The sequence below is a fragment of the Channa argus genome, chromosome 2 (genome assembly GCF_033026475.1).
Source record: "Channa argus isolate prfri chromosome 2, Channa argus male v1.0, whole genome shotgun sequence".
Taxonomy (NCBI): Eukaryota; Metazoa; Chordata; class Actinopteri; order Anabantiformes; family Channidae; genus Channa; species Channa argus.
Genome location: NC_090198.1, coordinates 27,094,171 through 27,112,403, shown reverse-complemented (window position 1 = coordinate 27,112,403; position 18,233 = coordinate 27,094,171). Strand labels below are relative to the sequence as shown.

The 18,233-nt window shown below is 41.2% G+C and overlaps 1 protein-coding gene across 2 annotated transcripts in view; it reads left to right on the top strand.

Moving 5' to 3' along the window:
* itsn2b (intersectin 2b) overlaps positions 1-16,970 on the top strand; it is a 30,053-nt gene extending 13,083 nt beyond the window's left edge. The window contains exons 12-40 of one of the 2 annotated variants that reach the window (XM_067488622.1): positions 356-618; positions 767-916; positions 1,061-1,201; positions 1,369-1,456; positions 1,712-1,851; positions 2,944-3,122; positions 3,265-4,049; positions 4,168-4,289; positions 4,401-4,652; positions 4,778-4,968; positions 5,644-5,699; positions 5,924-6,090; positions 6,171-6,201; positions 6,304-6,425; positions 6,545-6,641; positions 6,796-6,990; positions 9,579-9,700; positions 9,820-9,926; positions 10,070-10,253; positions 11,043-11,141; positions 11,285-11,368; positions 12,064-12,147; positions 12,709-12,771; positions 13,293-13,442; positions 13,564-13,682; positions 13,773-13,855; positions 13,939-14,022; positions 14,589-14,762; positions 14,905-16,970. In XM_067488622.1, coding sequence (XP_067344723.1) covers positions 356-618; positions 767-916; positions 1,061-1,201; positions 1,369-1,456; positions 1,712-1,851; positions 2,944-3,122; positions 3,265-4,049; positions 4,168-4,289; positions 4,401-4,652; positions 4,778-4,968; positions 5,644-5,699; positions 5,924-6,090; positions 6,171-6,201; positions 6,304-6,425; positions 6,545-6,641; positions 6,796-6,990; positions 9,579-9,700; positions 9,820-9,926; positions 10,070-10,253; positions 11,043-11,141; positions 11,285-11,368; positions 12,064-12,147; positions 12,709-12,771; positions 13,293-13,442; positions 13,564-13,682; positions 13,773-13,855; positions 13,939-14,022; positions 14,589-14,762; positions 14,905-15,053 — 4,481 coding nt within the window. In that variant the 3' untranslated portion in view covers positions 15,054-16,970. Of the gene's footprint in view, positions 1-355; positions 619-766; positions 917-1,060; positions 1,202-1,368; positions 1,457-1,711; positions 1,852-2,943; positions 3,123-3,264; positions 4,050-4,167; positions 4,290-4,400; positions 4,653-4,774; positions 4,969-5,643; positions 5,700-5,923; positions 6,091-6,170; positions 6,202-6,303; positions 6,426-6,544; positions 6,642-6,795; positions 6,991-9,578; positions 9,701-9,819; positions 9,927-10,069; positions 10,254-11,042; positions 11,142-11,284; positions 11,369-12,063; positions 12,148-12,708; positions 12,772-13,292; positions 13,443-13,563; positions 13,683-13,772; positions 13,856-13,938; positions 14,023-14,588; positions 14,763-14,904 lie in introns of both variants that reach the window. The other variant, XM_067488613.1, reaches the window with a different exon arrangement.
* Positions 16,971-18,233: the final 1,263 nt, after the last annotated feature.

Below are 18,233 nucleotides of genomic sequence, written 5' to 3'. Positions count from 1 at the left end.
CATATTGTTATGATAGACAGTCAAAGGTAAAATGTGTAGGGAAGCCCACTTTTGTGTTTGGTCATTTCACACTTATCACTTTACATACATTCAATTGCTTTTCTAAAACCGTAAATTTCCTAAACATCGATTACACTTATATAAAACTGTCTTTCATTGTGGTAAAATAGCGGAGCTCTAGTTCTAAACAGATTATAAACGAAATGTCTTAAATATGAAAAAGCTCGTTCAAAAATCACTTTTCCTTTATAATATCACATATTAAATCCTTGCCTCGACACTAATTTGACTGCACACACCTAAGCAAAATGGAAATAAATACACTATTAAAACTTGTTGACCTGTTTATATTTAGTTTCATTTGAGAACAAGTTCAAAGCCAACCTGGAGCGAGGGAATGCCGAATTGGAGAAAAGGCGACTGGCGCTGCAGGAGGCAGAGAGGAGGGAGCAGGAGCGACGTGCTCAGAAGGAGAGAGAGGAGCGAGAGAAGAGGGAGAAAGAGGCTCGTGAGGCTGAGGAGTGGAGGAGGAAAGAGGAAGAGAGGAGGCTGGAGCGACAGAGAGAGCTCGAGCGCCAGAAAGAAGAAGAGCGCCAGAGAGAGATAGAGAGGAAAGAGGTGACTGGGGGGAAATGCAGTTCTTTACATTACTGTTGATTTACGTATTTCGATGTTCCTTTGCGTGAATGTTGCATCTTTTGGAGCTGTTGGAGATGTTTCTTTACACTCGCGCATGTACAGCTACTTCAGTGTGGCTTCATTACAGGCTGCACAGCGTGAACTTGAACGCCAAAGAAAGGAGGAGTTGGAGAGGAGAAGACGGGGGGAGCTACAGATAAAGAGGGAGCAGGAGCAAGATGATATCATCAAACTGAAAGCAAAGAAGAGGAGTCTAGAAATGGAGCTGGAAGCTGTGGTGAGTGATAAAGAGATGATAATATAAGTGTTTGTTTTTTGTTTTTTACAGTGTGATGTAGTTTATGCTCATTGGCAAACTCTGTGTCTTTTATAAAGTTTGATTTACCACTTTTTTTCTCATCTTTCTGTCTCACTGCTTCAGGGTAAAAAGCATCGTCAGATCTCCGACCGGCTGCATGACATTCACAACAAGAAGAAGCTCCAGAGGACAGAGCTGGATTTGATCAGTCAAAGGAAAGAGACTCGCCAACAAGACATAAACAGCTTGCACAAACAGTTAGAGGTCTGTGTGTTTCAAGTGTCCCAAGTTGTTGCAAAGTAGCAATGCCTGTTGATGGTTATCAGTGATTTATGTGTCAGATTATTGTTTTGTTAGTATGCATTCATGCCAGAATATTTCCCACCATTGACTCATATCTTGTTGTCTTTGATGGATTTCTTCTCGGTCAGGAGTTCCAGAGGAAATTGTCTCAGCTGACTCCAGAGCAGAGGAGGCTGACAGAGAAACTCAATAACATGGCTCTGAATAACCTCCCAGGTTAGTGTTGATGGATGAAGGGACAGAGATATTAAAACAGCACTGTAGGGATGGATGAATGGAGGAAGGGAGGAAAACAATGTTAGATTAATAGACAATTACATCAGATAACAGCACAGCAACTTTGGAATAAAGAAAGTAATACACAATATGAAATTATTTAATTTCTGTTGGTGTGATCATAGTCAAACACCCCCCCACACACACACACTGGGAAGATTCTAGCTCCTTTTACTGTATTGCATCTCTTTGTAGTGTCGAGCATGTCTGCTCTAAAGGTCGGCGTTTCAGAGAAAAAAGGGACATGCATGCAGCTGCGAGAGCAGCTCGAAGCTCTGGAGAACGAGACTGCTGCCAAGTTGGCTGAAATGGATCAATACAACAAAGACATGCAGGTATTACACTTTAAATAGTATAGTGGTTTATAGAATAGTTGATTGTTGTCTTTGAGACAACACCCCACTATATAAATATAACATTATAAGAATAGCTTGGGATCAGTTAAACAATATTGTAAATAGAAAATTATCCTCTAGGAATAACATGAAGCATGTGTACAAGCAGGTCCATTAAACAGTCTGTGTCTTCTATAATAATTTGTGTGTATATGTGTAGTATGTAAAATACTTAATTAGAAATTCTCCATTACTGCTGAGCTGTTTTGAATGCTTTTTATTTTAATGGTAATGTGAAGCTTTAATACAGAGGTCATTTTTATTCTTGTTATTTTCAGTGTCAGAAATACTTTATTAAACCCAGAGGGGAAATTGCATATAATTTTAAAAAACTAAGCACATTTGCCATCATTCAATTCTCTTTCTCATACAATCCTTTAGAACTTGCATAGACGTTTGTGGTGTGCAAATATGATATACCTACTTCTGCTTTGCCCTCATGTCCTTTTTTTGTCTTCTAATCTTGTAATTTTTCTTTCAACCCCTTTATCCTGCTCTTATGCACTGCTCTTCCAAGCTTTCTGTTTGGTTTTTTAAAAAAAATCTATTTCTCCATGCTGAATTTTTGTTCTCTTTTCCTCCTCCACCTCTCTTCTCTCTCGCCCTCTTAAAATCACTTCTCCCCGACTTTACAGTATGTTGGGACTGAGGATTCTATGCTTCAAGCTGTCTTCTGTCTGCTGGTCTGCCTCCATAACCTCTTCTACCTACTAAAGGTTCCTGCATTAGGTCTCTTTCTTGTTCCCAGCTGTCTATCTTTAATCTCCTCTGGTCTTTTAAGCTGTTTCTTGTTCTTCTTATTTCTCCATCATCGCATTTTGTGTCTTTGTTGCTTAATCTTCTCGTGTCAAGCTTCAACAAGTTGCGTAATATTTAGCCACCTCCGTATTTGTTGTGTGTTTGTGCCTGCTTTATATGTTAAGCCTTTGTCCCATTACTATTATAGTTACCTAGTTAACTGATATTTTTTATGTCAGTCACACCATATCTTTCACTCATACTAACAAAGATTTGTTTTTGTGGGTGTGTCAGGAACTTGGAGAGAGCCAGAGAAAGCAACAGGCAGCATTAGAGAAACTACAGAGTATTAAAAATGACAAACGGCGTGACCTGATTCGAAAGAAAGCACAGGAGGAAGAGAGAAAAAGGAGGGAAGAGGAGAAAAAACAAATGGAAGAAAGGAGGCGCAGGGAGGAGGAGGAAGAACAGAGGTATTTTGATTTCACACAGGTTTCATTTTGATTATAAACAAAGAACGTAGCTCTTTTCTATGAAAAATGTATGTTTAAAACGGGTACACGTAACTGGGATATACAATCTTTTAAAATAATCTTTTTTGCTATCAACTCTTAGACGCATTAAGATGGAAAAGGAGCGACAGTGGCAGGAGAAGCTGAGGAGGGATGAAGAGGAGCGTCAGAGGAAGCTTCAGGAGGAGAAAGAAGCTAAAAAGCGGGAGGAGGAGGAGAGAGAGAGACAGGCTCTCATCCAGGCTGCCAAGGAGCAGGCTGAACGAGAGCTCAAAGCAAAGGAGGAGGCAGAGCGGAAGAGACGAGAGGAGGTGGAGAGGAAGAAAAGAGAGGAGGAGGAGCGACGGAGGCAGGCGGAGAGACGGAGGCAGGAGGAGGAGAGGAAAAAGCTTGAGGAGGAGCGACGGCAACTAGAGGAAGAGAGGAGGAAGCTAGAGGATGAGCGGAGGAAAGAGGAGAGAAGACGAAAAGAAGAGGAGGAGCAACGCAGAAGGGAGGAGGAAAGGAGAGAGGAGGAGCGTAGACGGGAGAGAGAGGAAGAGGAGAGGAGAAGACAGAAGGCGGCCGAAGCCGCCTTCCGAGATGTGGCGGAGAGGAGGAAAAAAGAGGAGGAGGAGGAGAGGAGAAAGAGGGATGAAGAGAGGAGAAGGCTTCAACAGCAGCTGGAGGAGGAGAGGAGGAAGCGTGAGGAGGAGAGAAGGAGGGCAGACGAGGAGAGGAAGAAAAGGGAGGAGGAGGAAGCGGAGAGGAGAAAAGACGAAGAGGAAAGGAAAAGAAAGGAGGAGCGAGCTTGGCAGCAGCAGCAGCAGCAGCAGCAGCCACCAAGTGGGGGAGCAAATATTCAAGACAAGCTGGCAGCTCTGCTGAAAGGACTGGAAGAGAGGAAAGGTCAGGCACACAAACACACGTTTGTGTTTATCTGTACAGAAGCTCCTTTCCTGCTAGTGTGTATAAAATCTGCTTTTTAAGACCAAATCAAAAGTTTAATCTTGTTTTGGCGGTTTAGGCAAACAACCCAGGGCGACACAACACAGAAAGTCAGCGTCTCTTACGTCTTTTAAAGCGCTGTATCCGTTCACTGCACGGAACAATGAAGAGCTCAGCTTCAATGCAGAAGATCTCATTGAGGTAAAAATGAAAGGAATACTTATTCAAATGTCTGTTTTTATTTGCTCATTTTCCGTTTGTCTTCTCATCCTCTGTGTCCCGCTTGAACTTGATCTGCCTCACCATTGTCAGGTGGATGAGACGACGGAGCGAGAGGAAGGTTGGCTGTGCGGCAGCAGACAGGGGAAGATGGGCTGGTTCCCAGAGAGCTATGTCGAGAGGGTGACCCCACCAGATAAAGCTACTGTTGCTGCTCCCGCTTCTAAAGGGCAGCTCCATTCTCACCTTTCCAATGCTCTTGAGGCTGCAAAGGTAGCAGGAATGAAGTCCGCCTTCACGCCGACACACTCTCCAAACCCTGCACCCTCGGAAACACAAGGGCAGGTAAGTGGTTGGCAGAGTGTAGCATCTTATACAGCAAGTATTTTTACTGTTGTACCAGCTACCTGATTTGTCAAATGCACAATTTTTACACTCGCTGTACAATCCTCATCTTTGTGTATCAGCAGGTGGTGGGTAACCTGCTTGCCCAGGCTCTGTGTTCATGGACAGCTAAGACAGACAACCATTTGAACTTCAATAAGGACGATGTCATTCAAGTGCTGGAGCAGCAGGAGAACTGGTGGCTGGGAGAACTGAACGGTGAACAGGGCTGGTTCCCTAAAACATATGTGACACTTCTGGGGGAAGACGTTTCAAAGTAAGTCTTCATACACACAGCCCTGATGGCCTCCCTCCAGTCAAATAAGCCACAAAGGCCAATTTATATTGGTTTTAGCTGGGAAAGCTGTGTATGTCGCTACGATTTAATTTAAGTTATGCAACAAGCCTCATTTTGCTTAAATTGGCTGATGATGTCACAAGACAGTCCCTGAAACTTGAAGCTCCTAACAGTGCGTGGTGTCCTACAGTAGAGCAACTTTGGCCTCACATTAAAAAAAATCTCAGGGCAATTCAATTCAGTTAAATCCAACTCCGCTTTTTTCATTTAACGCCAAATTACAACATTATCAACTCAACGCACTGTACATAATAATTTGAAGGCTATAACAGATGTGAAGAGGAAAGCCAATAAATCCTCCTTGAGCAGCACAAGGCAACACTGGAGGGAATGAAACTCCCTTTAACTGAAGAAACCTCCAGCAGAACCAGGCTTAGCGTGAGCAGCCGTCTGCCTTGACCAGTTAAGTGGAAATCAGAGAGAGGTAGCTTACAAACACAAAGCAGATATCAATGGCTGCAGGAAAGACGTCTGGCACTACTATGTTTATGCACAGTCCTGCTCGCCACTTTCATCTAGATGGGCATTGTAAGACTGACAGTTGCTGGTTTGAATGTATGAATAAGAGTGAAAATGTGGTGTTTGTGTTTATAGCACCAAGAACCCCCCAGCTGATGCTTCAGAGTCTAGTGACATCCTGCAGCTGGAAGGTACAGTGAAACATCCTTTGAATGAAGCATCCTCCTTCTCTCCTCCTCGTTTGATGTCTTTCTGTTAGATGCGATTGTCATACATTACATACGTTCACATGGCGTGTGGCCAGTCATTCTCAACACTCCTGGCCCCAGTACTGCGGAGTCCAGCTTAATTTGGAAACAAGGCTTGTATAGGTGGGACCCTTTTGTGATTGTATAATTGTTGTTTTTTTTCCCAGAATACATAGCGTTGTATACATACGAGTCCCCAGAGGCTGGTGATCTTACGTTCAGAGAGGGAGACGTGATATTGGTGACTAAGAGAGAGGGAGAGTGGTGGAACGGCTCCATAGGTGACCGCACAGGACTCTTCCCCAGCAACTACGTCAAGCCTAAAGAGAGTGATGTAAGAACATATATGGTGAAAATATATGTTTTCGTCGTGCTTCACAAAACTTGTAATAATGCTATTTTTGCCCTTATCAGACATCAAGCACTTCTGGAAAGAAGAAGCCAGGTAAGCTCCATTTTCTCTTCTTGTCTCATCTCTCAGTGCAAAAGCAAATTCTGGTTTTGCATTTTGCTGCCACTTAAAGTCACATGTGTCTTGTGATCAAAGAAATTGCCAAGGTGGTTCGGCCTTATTCCTCCACTGGCCCTGAGCAGCTCGATCTGGAAATTGGCCAGCTCATTCTTATCCTCAGCAAGAACGTATCTGGCTGGTGGCTTGGGGAACTGCAGGTCAGTGTTTTCGTGGGGGTCCGTAGAACTTTACAGTAGTTGGTTGGCTTGATCTTTGTCGGCATCTCTGTTTTGTGATTAAAACCTCTCTGTATGCTTTTGCATTTTTCTGATTCCAGGCCCGTGGTAAAAAGCGACAAAAAGGCTGGTTCCCTGCTTCTAATGCCACCATACTGGGATCCAACAGTGGAAAGTCCACACCAGCACCCCAACCAGGTAACACACACACACACACGCACATGCACAAACAATTCTGCAAGTGACGAGAAACAAATAACACAACATTTTCTAAAATAACCATGTGATTAAATAATATGGTTCCTAAAATAACTCCCGCACACTGTGCACATTTTGTTCTCCTGTCCGTCAGTCTGTCAGGTGATCGCCATATATGACTACACTGCTGCGAACCAGGACGAGATGAGCTTCTCCAGTGGTCAGCTGATCAATGTTCTGGACAAGAACAACCCTGATTGGTGGAAAGGAGAGATCAATGGGATCACGGGTCTCTTCCCAACCAATTACGTAAAAATGACCACGGCAGATTGTGACCCCAGCCAGCAGTGTAAGTAAACCATTAAATCAGCAATATACATGGAGGGAAATCTTGTTGGGAAATGTTGTTTCAAACCTGCATGACAAACGGATCCTTTTCTTTTGTTCAACTATGCTGAGATGTTTTTTTCTTCCACACATCGGTTCATCTCTTTATTCTTTCTTCTTACACCTTTTCCCTTTTTCCTCCCTTTTCACTCTATATTTCTCCTTCCAATTCCTCTGCCTCTCTTTTTCTTCTTCCAGGGTGGTAGAAGGTCCTCTTCCTCCTCCTCCTCCTCCTCCTCCTCCTCCTCTTCCTCTCCTCCTCCTGGCTTCAGAAAGACTCACTATTACACCCTGAACACTCTGGGTGGAGTGTCAGGACTCGTGCCTACTAACAGCTCCCACTGACCTTATTGTATTACATTTTTTTTTGTTGTTGTTGTTGCCTGTGTGTGAGTGAACAAGTCCACGGATACAAACATGTCTAGTGTTCTCTGTAAATGAAGCAAGCCTATAAACATCTTTGTTACTCCTAATGCTAATGTGGTGAGTTGTTTAAATCTCTGTGCCTTTTACGATCCCCGCTCCTTGTTTTTGATTGTGGACTGCTTGATGCAGAGGGATAGTGGGTCTCTCTGTAGCTTCTTCCTTTTCTTTTCATCCCGTATTCCTTCCAAATATCCCATTTTTATTTCCTCACAAGTTCCTTCTCATTTATTTCCTTTATTTGTTTAATGCCTTGTTTCATTTCTATCGATGGCCTCCATATCTGGAGTTTATCCTACACAGACACTATATATCTCAGATATGTGGTTAATTTTTCTGTCACTTTCTAAGCCTTGTTCTTTATGCTAAAAATTGTGCTAACCCTCAAGACTAGATGTTTTGACGAACAATGCACTCCTGCATATGTTTTAAAAATGCTCTTGAAGTTTGACCTGCTATATTTACAAAATAAATGTTTTTGAAAAGATTAAATAAAATTAGGCACAAAATAACAATAATTTAGTTATTCAGGCACTTGAGGTCAGAAGAGGATGAAAATATGTGTCTCAACTTAAGGATACATAATGTAACTTAAGTTAGCATGAGACTCAAAACAAGTCCGCACTTGGCTCATCTACACTCTGCACAGCCCGTCAGGTATCAGTCATTATTAAATTACAATAAATAAGAATGTTGCAAAACTAATGATGCATAGGTCACTGACAGAAATGATTTTGCTTGTTGCCTTTACCGTGTAACTTATGTGTGATTAACATAAGTTACACGGGAACATTTAAACACAGTAATCAGTTTTGTCAAGGTTGTGTGGATACATTTCCTTTTGACCTACAAGTAAAAGAAACCTATGCAAGCCATTAAAAATGGTACAGTGAAGCCTAATACAAGCAAAACCAAATGATGCTAAAGCACTTGTTACTTTTTTTTTTTTTTATTTAAGTCAGAGGTTGCCCAACTCAACTGACAGTGAAAAGCTGCAAGAAAATTGTGTGAACCTGCATCCGGAGTTCATAGAAGTTGCAAAACTGATATGTTGATAATGTAAAGAACATTTGTGGTACAAGATGGTGTAAAAAAGTTTGAAGAATCCTAAATAAAAAATACATTTTGGTTTGAGACAAAGGTGTTTCATCATTATGCAATGAACTATGTTCAGTTAGGTTTCGTTATGTATGTGTGTGTTTGTGTCCTATTTTCTGTTTAAATTGTCATCACAGTTCATGTGATTAAGATGAACAGATATGTGTACAACCATTTCTCAACCACACACAGCATTGAGCGTATATTTGTCTTAATCAAAAGAAGACTCTCTGATACTCTGTCTGAATTCTTGTTACACACATTATTTACAGCTTAGGCTCAGTAGATTGTTCTAAAACATTATTATTTATTCCATTTCTTTTATGTTAGGCGTTGAACACACACAGCAAAGAGGTGACAAATGTTGAAAGAATCCCCCATCCTGTTTTGGTAAAAACAGATTTGCTCTAGGAGAAGTTTACAGCTGGCACAAGCAACAAGACTACAATGGCACAGAAGGAGACAGAGAAGGGAGAGAGACTAGCCGGACAGGAGAGACTTTGTGAATATTTGAGCTGTTTATTGTCTATTGCCTTTCTTCAGAGTTACAGGGCTATTGCAATGACTTTACAGGGCCAATTTTATTTTCTAAATCTCTGGGATGAGACTGAGGATGAAGGTAAATTTAAAGTAGGGGAAAAAGAAAAAGAACGATTGGTCAGTGAGCAAGAATTAATTTGTATGGGACCTACGCAGCGGTCTAATGGGCACCCTGTACGAGGTGAGTGTCTGAATGCCAAAAGCCTTTCATGTTTGTCTTTCTATCTTTTTCTCCTGTCTTCTCCTCAAAGCGACATAATGTGGTCGTAGACACGGTTCAGTAACGAGTGAATAGCAGCATCTTATTTTTTTATTGTTGTTTTTTTTGTTCCATGTCCAGCAGGAGGCGGTAAATCCAGACATTAAGTGTTTGAGTGGTTTAAGCAGTGGCTGGTGGTCTCTTGAAATGGACAATTGGATTTAGTTTTTTTTATGTTTGTATAAGCGATACAACCGTCACTCTTCTCGTGTCTTCCTTGTCGTCTTCAGGGTGTGCAGACCTGAACAGCCTGGACTCGATGAGCCCACAGGAGAAGAAGAGACAGGGTTACATCCATGAGCTCTTAGAGACTGAGGACAGATATGTGGAAGACTTGCAAATAGTGCTGGAGGTAATGCGTCCTGTTATGACTCATGTGTTAACAGTTAAATTCTGATTATATAAGGAATGTTCTCCTGACTTGTCTCTTTTTTTTTTCTGTAATCTCTTGGTGTGTCTGTCCCTGTGTAGGTTTTCTACAGACCTATGTCAGACTCAGGCCGGCTGAATGATGCAGAGATGGCCATGATCTTTGTCAACTGGAAGGAGCTGCTGGCCTGCAACACCAAACTTCTCAAGTAAGTATGGACACAGCTATTGGGAACCAATGAGTCTGATAAAACCTGTGAAAATAAGTGCACCTGTTTTAATGTTGTGTGTTTGTGGGGTCTTTCAATACTTTCAAACATACAGAGCTGCTGTGTTTATTTCTTGTTTGCAGGGCACTACGTGTTCGTAAGAAGACGGGTGGGGAGAACATGCCGGTGCAGATGATTGGAGATATCCTGGCCGCTGAGCTGTCCCACATGCAACCCTACATCCGCTTCTGCTCCTGCCAGATCAATGGAGCCTCTCTGCTCCAGACTCGCATTGACAACGAGCCAGACTTTAAGAACTTCCTCAAGGTAGGGAAAAGAGAGGAGAGGGAAAATAATCTAAATAACGTGAAAATATTGAGAAAGGAGGAGGTTAGGCTGTAGTAAAGGTTAGAAGCAGGAGAGACCAGAGAAAGGAGAGAGTGTCAGAGGCCGGAGGAATCATACTGTAGACGTTAGAGTTAGATGAAAGCTAGAGGAGAGATGGGGCTTCTATGTCTGAAAGAAAAGACGGGAACAATTTCAATGTTAAGGATGTAAAAAGAGCCGCATTCAGTCATTGATTGACTCAAGCGACAGAGGCAAACACATAATTTGTCAAATACAGTGATATCTGAATTGTGTGTGAAGGAGGAAGGCAGATGCAGAGAAGTCGATTGGGGCTGTACAGTCTACAGTAGCACATAGATGAACAAGCTAAATGCAAAGGAAGAGATTCTCCTTTTTGGACTAAAACATATTTCTAAATAAAAGTGTGGAAGGGATAAAAAGATTTTTATCAGGCTTTGTCATATTTTCAAGTCCTTGTAAGGTCATTGAAATCAAATCTTACGCTGTTGATGTAAATAGAGCATTGTTTGGGCCACACTGTAGAGATAAATCCAAATTCCATTTTCACTTGGTGTCTCGTGTTCTTTTCAGCCGTCCTTTTTCTTAAATTGCCAAGTTGTCCTTTCAGACTCCGATGTCGAATATTGTTGTTTTCCTTAAGTTTCGTGATTTGAATTTGTCCAAAGTTCAGTTGCATGTTAATTCTTGTAATCCCACTTTTACTAACATTAACATGAATTAATGAATGTTGTCTTTTGTCTCCAACAGAAAATAGCGACAGACTACAGGTGTAAAGGGATGCCACTGTCCAGCTTCCTGCTGAAACCCATGCAGAGGATCACACGCTACCCGCTGCACATCAAAAACGTAGGCCACTCTGTTCATCAGCGTGTCTGTATTTGATCTCCTCATTAAGTGGCCCCAAACACTGACCTTATTGTGTGTAATTAGAAGGGTTTTTTGCCATCCTGTCTCTTCTGCGTGGGTGTAATGACCTTGTGTTTGTTTAGATCCTGGAGTGCACTGCAGAGGGCCATGCTGACCGAGTCCCTCTGAAAGAGGCTCTGGAGAGGGCGGAGGAGCTCTGTCAACAGGTTCATGTCTTCATTGATTTACTTCTTTATGATCTCACTTGTCAAAAGAAGTCGGGACATCAAAACAAAAGTGTGAAGTGGAAATCGTTTGAAACCTATTTTCGATTGTAATTAGTACAAAGACAACATTCAAATGCTGAAGCTGAGAAAGCAAAAAAGATTAGCTATAAATGCTAATTTGCCATAATGCCCCCCATTGCATCACAGAGGCTGGTAGTCTTCAGATAGTCCCCTTTAGCATGGAGGATGTGAGGATGCTATGTGTGGTGTGTCTGGATGTTGTTTCTTTGAATTAAGTTTCACGTGTTTTTCACAGAGCAATGAACCTGTCAATCAATGTGTCCTTATTTGTAAAAGACTCTCTGATGCACTTTTTATATCCAGTGATACTTAGTTGCTTTTTTTTGCCCCTTTCACAACTTTTCCTAAATGTTTTGACACAAAATGTATAATCAACATTCACATTTCTCACTTTAAACATTTGATTTGTTCTCTGTATACTATTTACCATCAAAAATCTGTTCCACTGCAGTTATTAACCATTTCGCATTTTAGATTTTTTTTTTCCCCTTTGCAATTTACTTGATTCGCGTTCCTTTTTTTTTTTCTTTTTTTTTTTAAAGAACGGGATTGTACTTTTGTGCTCTTGGTAAAAAAGGATAATTTTTCTGCATTATTATTGTTATTTTTACTAGGTTAACGAGGGCGTGAGGGAGAAGGAGAACTCGGACAGACTGGAATGGATTCAAAACCACATACAGTGTGAGGGGGTTGTGGAGGTACAGTATTGTGCTTGCTGATCAACTCATAATTTACTATGAATCAAGATATTATTTGTAATTCCAGTAGGGCTGTCAATGTTACTCACAAAGAAAAATCCTAGAAAAAAAAGTAGTGGGTCTGTTATGACCCATTGCTTTTTTGGTACCGGGCTCGGTGGTGCCAGTAACTCGGTCTATGTACATACACATTGAGTCTGTGTGACTTTGCAGATGTATAAATGAATAAAGTTCACTCAGTTGTCAGTTTAGGAGCTACACCTAGTCAGCATCATCCACACCACGTGTCCATTCCTATGTAAATAAAAGTGTTAAAACTTGTATTAAAATGTTAAGTTACAGTCAAATCTAATCAGATACAACATAAGCAATTAATTTGTGATAAATTAGTCTGCGATTAAGCACAATTAGATTTTTTTTTTTATGGATTGAGCAGCTGGTATTAGCTTGATTTCCTGTTAAATTAGAGAATCTATACTAATTGTCAAAACCTCTATTTGTCATAACATCTCATCCTAAAGAACATGTGCAAATCTGTATAATGTTTTCTTTTTTCCACAGAATTTAGTGTTTAACTCTCTTACCAACTGTCTGGGCCCCAGGAAATTGCTCCACTATGGAAAGGTGAGTAACCCTGCTATTTTTATCAAACTGTGACCCTGGATGCCTCTTAGTGAACAACTCTAGCAGGTCTCCCCGCTCTCAGAAAATCAGCACTTTCTGAATGAATCTTTTAAAACCCTTAAAGTAAACGAGACTAAACAAACTGGGGCATACAAGGAGACAAAATGTAAAACATTGATGGCTGCGATTCTTGGATGTCAGTGTTATAAAACCTTAAACCACAGAGACACCAAGACAAGCAGTGAGAAGAAACTTTGCCGGAAGGATGAGTAGGTGTGTTTATCGAAGAAGAAACCAAACAAGAATCTCAGGAAGAGAATATGTGCCACTGTAAAAACACTGACACACAAACACAAGTTTATTTTTACTTACAAATATGGAATGCGGTATCTTGTGTCGCTGAACAGTAGTATATCTATATTACTTCCTTTCTGTTTACTGAGCAGACGTTAATAGAAAGGAGAAGATTTATGGTAACTTTCACCCATGTTTTTGCCATCTTTTCACTTGTTCCTTTCCAGATGTACAAGGCAAAAAGCAACAAGGAGCTTTGGTCTTTCCTCTTTAACGACTTCCTGCTGTTGACTCATTCGACAAAGCAGTTCACCTCCTCTGGGCCTGATAAACTGTTCAGCAACAGGAACAACATACAGCTCAAGATGTACAAACCGGTAGGAGAAGCGCAACATGTGCTGAGTGGGAATGTGTTCATTTGAGGCAGCGTATTTTCCTTATTCACATTTTCATAGCAACCTCGTGTTTGTGGTTTCATTCTCCTTTTGTTTCCTGCAGCCTGTGCTGTTAAATGAAGTTCTGGTGAAACTGCCAGACCCGTCCAGTGACGAGCCAGTCTTCCACATCTCACACATCGATAGAGTCTACATTCTCAAGACGGACAACATCAATGAGCGGTGGCTGCACGCACAAGCACACAAATGTGTACACGCGGACAGGTTTGGTTTGTTCAGTGGCCCGTGTAGCTAACGTGTTTGCATTTTCAGCACTGCATGGGTTCAGAAGATCAAGGCAGCATCTGAAGAATTCATTGAGACAGAGAAGAAAAAAAGGGAAAAGGCTTATCAGGGTTCGTCTTTACACTGTCACCGCTACACCAAAGCAATCAAGCTTAATGGCAAACTTCAGTGATTCATGTGTGTGTGTTTGCAGCTCGATCTGTAAAGGCTAGTGGCATTGGAAGACTCCTTGTTACCATCTTGGAGGCCACTGAGCTCAAGGCAGCAAAACCCAATGGTAAGTCGAGTGAAGTTGTTTGTGTGCCATTTATGCACAGTGCTCTCACTTGTTGAATGGAGACAAGAAATCACACAACCCCAAATAGAACAATATCTGAAGGGGTCATGACTCATGTCTGATTTATGACTAATATCTGAAGGGTTCTCCAGAGTGTAGTCGAGTTGACTCAAAATTAATTTACAGTACTGGGGAAACAAAAAGCAGTTTTAGGTGTTTTAAGAAAAAAAAAAAAGATTTAAGACATATTACCCTCCAGTTAATGAAAGAAAGAAATTGATGTTCATTAGGAAAGATCATGAATACTCTCATGGGACAACTTATAGATACACTTTGAATTTGACTGTGGTTAAAAGAGAGTTTTTAAATCCCTGCTTCATCAAACCCCAAATACATCTAGCGATCTAATGAACAAAATTGGTTGTTTCAGCTGTAAATGTTTCTTTCATTGTCACTAAATCTAATATTACTTTGTCGTCTTATTGTTTTTTTAACGTCACCCGTCCTTTTCTCTCCCTGTCACTAACTTTGTCTCCCTGCTCACCTGTGTTCCTTCCCGCCACCAGGTAAAAGTAACCCTTACTGCGAAGTGACAATGGGACCTCAGATCTTCACGTCCAGGACGCTTAACGACACTCTGAACCCAAAGTGGAATTTCAACTGTCAGTTTCACATCAAAGACCTTTACCAGGACGTCCTCTGCATCACCATCTTTGAAAGAGACCAGTTTTCACCTGATGGTCAGTTACTTGTTACTCTCTTTACCCTTTTCCTCTTACCCACTTATAATCATCCAGAAATCTAAATTTGGACACTTTGAAATCTAGTAGATTTAAAGTTAACACCGAAACATCTTTTCTTTCTATTCCTCGTTTATGTCAGACTTCCTGGGTCGGACAGAAGTCCCCGTGGCAACCATAAAAAAGGAGTTTGAGAACAAGGGACCAGTGACGCGACGTCTTCTGCTACACGAGGTTCCTACAGGGGAAGTGTGGGTCCGCCTTGATCTGCAGCTCTTTCCTGGCAAATAGCCAAGCAGTATGAACTGAAATAAGAACTTGTATCTTCTGAAAACATTCAGGAAAGGAAAACTAACCAAATATGAAATGTTGCTTTCTGTCACTTAAACAAACTAGGACGGTTTTCCCAGCACGTGTCTTATATGGACTCGAAGGCAATTCCCTCATGAAATAAGAAGCCTCTGAACCATGTTCCTCACATCCCGCCTTTCTATATTATATTAACCCTCACTTAAAATACTTCTGATGTCATGTGAAATCTCCAGTAGGGATTCAAGCTCTCATGGTGACATAAGATAAGAAGGGAAGCTCGGTCAATGCAGCATATTGCACCTGCACAACTTTTGGACTGTGAAGGAGTTAAATATTGAGACAACATGCAATATGGCTTCTTGAACGGCTTAAAAAAGGGCTTTTCTTTGCCATCCTGCAGATTGTCACAGCTCTGGAGCAAGTATTTAATCACTGACAAACACTTTACCAAACCTGGACAACAAAGTCAATTTAGTTTTAAGTTATAGTAGCTGGTGTTTGTGAGGAGGTTGTTACTGATGGCTTCACAGAGATTCTGCTGGCCTGCTCAGTCTTTGACGACATTGAGCAGTATTGTCATCACGGCAGCAACATGAAGGGCGATGTTTTTTGTCAGGAAGTCTCGTTTGGACTGTAGGTAGAAGATCTAGGATTGTTCTGGGTTGAGTCTGTCACTGTAACAACACATTGCGTGTGTGTCTGCCTCTGGAGTGTGGAGGATATTTAAACAATATACAGACACATTTACTGTATGTAGAGATGCTGCAACATTTAGAGTAAACTTCAAATTTCTAAATACAAGTCAGAGTTTAATGTTTGAAAATCTGTCAGTTTCTAAGAATCATTTGAATTCAATGGGATGATGATATTCTTGGGATGGGATGTGTTTTGTCCTCGTAAAATCAGCTAAGGCCAAGTAATTTCTAAGCTGTGTGCACGTGAGTGCTTGTGTGTGTGTGTGTGTGTGTGTCTGTGTGAGAGAGACATGGGTTAAAATACAGCTGCATTGATTTACGTTCCCTTCTATTCCTCAACCAGCTGAATCAGCTCTTCCTCCTTCACTTTTTAGTGTAGAGGATTTTAAGGATGTCTTTACTTTGAGGCAACACAGGTTGGCAGCTTGTCAGCAATAATAAACAGTATTTTGTCCACTTGTATTGTTCCTCGGGTTCACTCCTATACAGACAGGTGTTAAGTGTCATTCTCCACTTCCGTCTTCATTGACAGCAACCACCTTTGTTGCCTCAGAAAGTTGCTCTTAGTAAGCGTTCGGCTGAGGAATGTTAGGGGATGGTGTGTAAAAGCTGTATCATTTTTCTCAGTTGACTTGTTGGTGTCTTCTACCTTGTTTTCACTCTTCTGTCCTTTTGCACCCACTTTCTTTTCTAACTTCAAACCGGTGCTCTGGGTATTAACAAGAAAGGGTTGTATTTATTTCTTAACTTAAGTGTGTGCGACTATCCAAAGATTAGAAGCGGCTTCGCTGGCTGCCCTCTTGGATAATCGGCTGGTGTCCAGTCAGGTTTTTATTTTTTTATTTTTTTTCAAACCCATCAGATGTTAAAGTTGTTTTCACTGAACACATGTTGACACTGTGTTGTAAGGGACTCTTATTTTACTGGAACTGAACTAGTTAACTAATGGGTTTGTTAGGCCAACTGTTTTGTGTCCTGTCAATCAAAATATTTTGTTTTGTTTTCCTGGACATTGTAGTGGTGTTAAAGCGTCTTTTTTTTTAATAATGTAGCCTTCTGCATTAACTGCTGCTGTGATTATGGCTCCTCTAACCCAGACTGGCTGTTCACAGCTAATCGGTCTGTAACCTGCTGTCTGTACTCACTGTGGCACTGTCTGAATCAGGGTTTCTTGAGTCAAATTAAAGACATTAAAAGTGAACTGTGAAATTATTGGCTGATAAAAGAAAGAGTCACATTTAACACTTCAAACTGAGCGCACAGCTTCCATTAGCAGAAAATTCAGCGTGTGGCTCGATCTGCAGTGAGGTTCAGGCTCCTCTGAGTTTTGTGTGATATCTGATGATCCTAACTAATTACAGGTCATTAAAAAATAAAATAAAATATCAAACTACATCACTGCGTGTACAAATTTACATCGACCCACTATTTTAGATTTGCGCCATAAAACCGGCCTGTGCAGTTGAAACAATAGAATAATTTTTAAAGGTTGAATACATTACATGTGATACTATTTAGTAACAAATGAAATGTTGAATTATATGTGCCATAAAAGCCGACCCAACTTTGGGAACATCCAAACAAAATATTTCATTTTATTTTCCACTTGTTTCTGTGCGTTTTGAGCTGCAGTCAGTGGAGTTGCCAGTGTGCACCAATAGGCTTCATTAAGTCCTTCGCCCTCCACTGGCTGTGGGTCCACAGGAGCCACAGTCGTTACGTAACCACACCGTGTGGCTCCAGGAGGGGCCGGCGAGAACACGGACAGCTGCAAAACTGAGTCAGCTGAACTCCTGAGCCCTGCGTAGCAGAGGGCGACGCTGGTCGTAACGGACTCCATGCTGTGGGGGCGTGGTGGTAACTAATGGTGTCACACTTGTTTAGACACTGTGTCACAAACCTTTTCAGCATTCAGATTTTTTTTTTTTCCATTTTATGTCCCTCTGTGACCTGTTTCACAACCACAGCTGTCATCACCATTGTATAAATTGAGAACATTGAGACATTTAACAGCCAAATATTCCATGCAGTTATTATTTAACGGCCTTCAACCGAGACTAAATAATAGATGTAATTCAACAAGCAACCACATGGACAGATCATGAGAAAATGTTCCCCCACCTCTTATACACAGAATACCCAGACTGAAAGAGACAAACCAAGCGAGGCTGCCACATTGATCATGATCATTTTGTCTGTGAACCTTTGGTCATTTTTTTTTTTTTTGTCTCTGGGATAATTTTGCGTCGATATGTCTTTCAGGTGTTTGTGGTAAATCTTTTAATATTTTCCAGCTGTCATCAGAAAAGATAATGGCAATGTCGTTTGTTTCGTAATGTTTTTTGAGAGCAATGGCTTCTTCTGTGGTGTCCTGCCATGGACATCCACTTCTGTGGAGAGTAGTCACAGTACCAGATCATCTCCATTTATAGACAGTATGCCTATGTCTGTGGGACAGTGGGCT